Raw genomic sequence first — 3,322 nt, 5'->3', positions numbered from 1 at the left:
ATTTGACCACGCCCAAGGTCTCATAGAATAATTTACTCTAATCCTGCCTAAAAGAATTTCAATTTGAGGGTAGGCTGGTAGAGATCCTGATGAGGAATAAAATTTAATCGGGTATAAGCGCACCCCACGCTTGGTATTGCTGGCACACAAAAATATAACTAATTATAAGGGAAAAAAGGTCTCATAGATTAATTTACTCTAATTCTGTCTAAAAGAATTTCAAGTGCCGTGGCTATTGATGATTCCCTCTTGTTTTACGTGTAAAGAGTGGTTATCAATATAAGGCAAAGTTACAGATACTGAATATTAAAGGACTTCATAGATTGATGATGTGATTTTATGAATATTTATTTGTTCAAACACTCACTGATTAGTCTGTCTACCAAGAAGATAGAAAAAAAAAATATTGCATAAGAATGTATTAATATTATTAAAATCTTTACGCAGAAATTCATAACTGCTTGAGATTTTTTTTATACCAAATTGTCTTCCTTTCCGATGTTCACAAATACGGATACGGTAACATTATTGTATTTGTTAAAATAAATCTAAGGCTTTGTAATTGTTATAATTTACTGTGTCACAGCTGCAATACTATCCACTTTTTCAAGTTTCTCTTATCTTTCACAGAGAACAATCATCAAACTTTGATCTAATATTTAAGTGGAAATTGTTTATGGTTCGATTTCCTAACATTTTTTTCTGTGGGTCATTTACATAAGTTGCAGATAGAGATACTCATAGATTTCAACTTCAACAGTTTTATTCACCATAGCATCGACCAACAGTTTGCAAAGTGACACCATCATACAAGTACACTAAACTGCACTTCACCAAGTAGCGCATTTGTATTTGACCATTACAAGTCAATATATAGATGAAGCAGTGGCCTTAAAGGTTATCTTGTTCTTAAATATGAAAACATATATAGAAAAGTCATACAAACAGTTATTTCTATATTCAGCAAAAGCAGAAGTCTTCTGAATTCATACCACAACACGAGTTTTTATTCTTTTCAAGTCAAAAGCAAATACTTCTCTGAATTTGAGAATAATTCTCTTTTAGTATAATATTAAATAAATAACTGAGTTCTGAGAAAATTTAGGAGAGATAGCATTGAATTAAGTGTTAAATATGGAATTGTGAGTTTACTATTAGTTGTAACAACAAATATCAAACCATTATTTTAATGCCGCACCTAATTTTTCAGATACCTACAAATGTGAGGAAACACGATATAAAATAGCTTTACGCTAAATTAATCTACATTATAAGAAATATAATTAAATTTTAGCGAACAGACATACATTTAGGATCACTTAACCTTTTCTAAGTATTTGAATGGTTAAAAGATAATGCAGGATAAAAAGATTGTAATGAATATATTAGCCAATAAACATCAAGATATATTTAAATTCAACAATCCAGCCATACATGAAGCATCAAGACTGCCAATTACTGTAGTTGAAACTCTTTTCAACGACAATACAATTGGAGGGAGATCAAGCATACAATATGTATCTCTTCCTGTGGGGGAAAATTGGCTTCGTCGATGCACTCTCTAATTGGATCCCGTCATTCAGCCAATCACAGGCAAGGGACCAAACAGATATACTCCCGGCACTTTAGATTCTGGACTTCCAATGAACTGAGCAAAAAGCTCTTGGTAACGGCTTAAATTGATGCCTCCTAAACGTTGGTCATCTTCCTGAAGTGAAAATAAAAATAAAACAACTAAAATTAATAACAATTTGTTCATAAGATCTGTAAAAAATTTATAAACAAAGAAAAACTAGCTTCATAAAAAATTAAATAGCTTACTTTATACAGAAAATTTATAATTAAATAATTGATATATATATATATATATATATATACACATTTTTATTTGAGACACATATTTAGCATATAAAGCCTAACTAATCAAAAATTGAATGAACTTTAACAAAATTTGAATCACCTACTGTATGTATATATATTATCTCCTGTTGTTTCTATTTAACTATCATTACGTCATAAGTACGAATTTTCGAAAACTAATTCCCACTTTTAGTTTAGAGTAGAAATATTTATATTTAAATTTCTTTTTAACTTTCACTAACTTTTAAGTTATTTTCCGACCTGTGTTTATTGTTGTGTACATGATTAATTTACCTTTTTTTAATTAATACATTGTGAGATAATTTTAGATGCAAAGTTAACAATATATTTGCACACTCACACCAAATTAATACCTTTCACGATATCGTAAACATGTCTGAATGTATTATTATATTCTGAAATAATGTATGTCTATACACTACTGAAAAACCTTCTAAATTACGAGAAACACCGAACGTCAGTATTTCTAAATATCACATTCGATGAAGGCCCAAGTTAATTTCTTAATTTAAAAGTAAATATTTAAACAAGATCCTAAATGTTTGTGTACCACGTGGTATGTTGAATGCAGCATTAGTTCAAATTAGATGATTGTTATGTTCAAATAAAAACTCTATAGTTTCTTATGAATTAGAAACTCAAATTACTGATATTGACAAGCTAGAATATAAGATAAGAACCTCGTATATTTTCTATTTTCTGGGATATTAATTCATTTAGTGAATCAACCAAGGTGCCCCTCCCCCACTTCTTCCATTTTTGAAAATACTTGCTTACGTTCACCTACTTCGCCTAGTGACGTATATATAACCAATCGATAGCTCAGAATATCTCCTAATGGTTTTCTCAACCTGTGCGAAATGTTTCCGCGGGAAACCCGATCTTTCATGATAGAATTCAAGCGGCAAGGTAAGACATTAGTAAGCTCGAAAAATAATATGTTTTAGACCCAAAAACAGGTTAGTTACTAAGCCTGATAAATTAGTGGAATTTTGTGGTACTGATATAGTAATTTATAATTTTTGTTATTTCAAAATGCTTATATAAAATCTAAAAAAAATTCGTTTTACATTCTGCACGTGTGAAATTTGACAAGGCTTAGTAAATTACGACAAGCAGCATACGAGTACAAAGTTCGTAATCAGAAGATATAATTGTTTTTCTATTGTTACGTCTCCGTTTGTTAATAAATTTCCCGTAAATTCGTTCCGACGAAACTTTAGCGACACAAGTCCTTACTTAATAAAACTGGTTTATTCTTTCCGAATATAACTTTACGATACACTTAATTTCAATATTCGCGCTAAAACAAACAATATAACGAACGAACGTTAACTTCAACAATACGTCTCTCTCTGACCGCAGTTCAATTACTCACTATCTACACACACACACACATTACATTATTTCGTCACGTTGTCACCCTCTTTTATATACCAGG

General features: G+C 30.5%; 1 protein-coding gene across 1 annotated transcript in view; it reads right to left on the bottom strand.

Annotated features, from left to right (window-relative positions):
• Window positions 1–741: 741 nt before the first annotated feature.
• Window positions 742–3,322, bottom strand: part of LOC106468109 (sarcoplasmic calcium-binding protein 1-like) — a 55,797-nt gene continuing 53,216 nt past the window's right edge. Inside the window, exon 7 of the mRNA XM_022397016.1 lies at window positions 742–1,708. Coding sequence (XP_022252724.1) covers window positions 1,580–1,708 — 129 coding nt within the window. The 3' untranslated portion in view covers window positions 742–1,579. The remainder of the gene's footprint in view (window positions 1,709–3,322) is intronic.

Source organism: Limulus polyphemus, unplaced genomic scaffold (assembly GCF_000517525.1).
Source record: "Limulus polyphemus unplaced genomic scaffold, Limulus_polyphemus-2.1.2 Scaffold3, whole genome shotgun sequence".
Lineage (NCBI taxonomy): Eukaryota > Metazoa > Arthropoda > Merostomata > Xiphosura > Limulidae > Limulus > Limulus polyphemus.
Note: the sequence above shows the minus strand (reverse complement) of the source record. Positions and strands in the feature narration are given on the sequence as shown.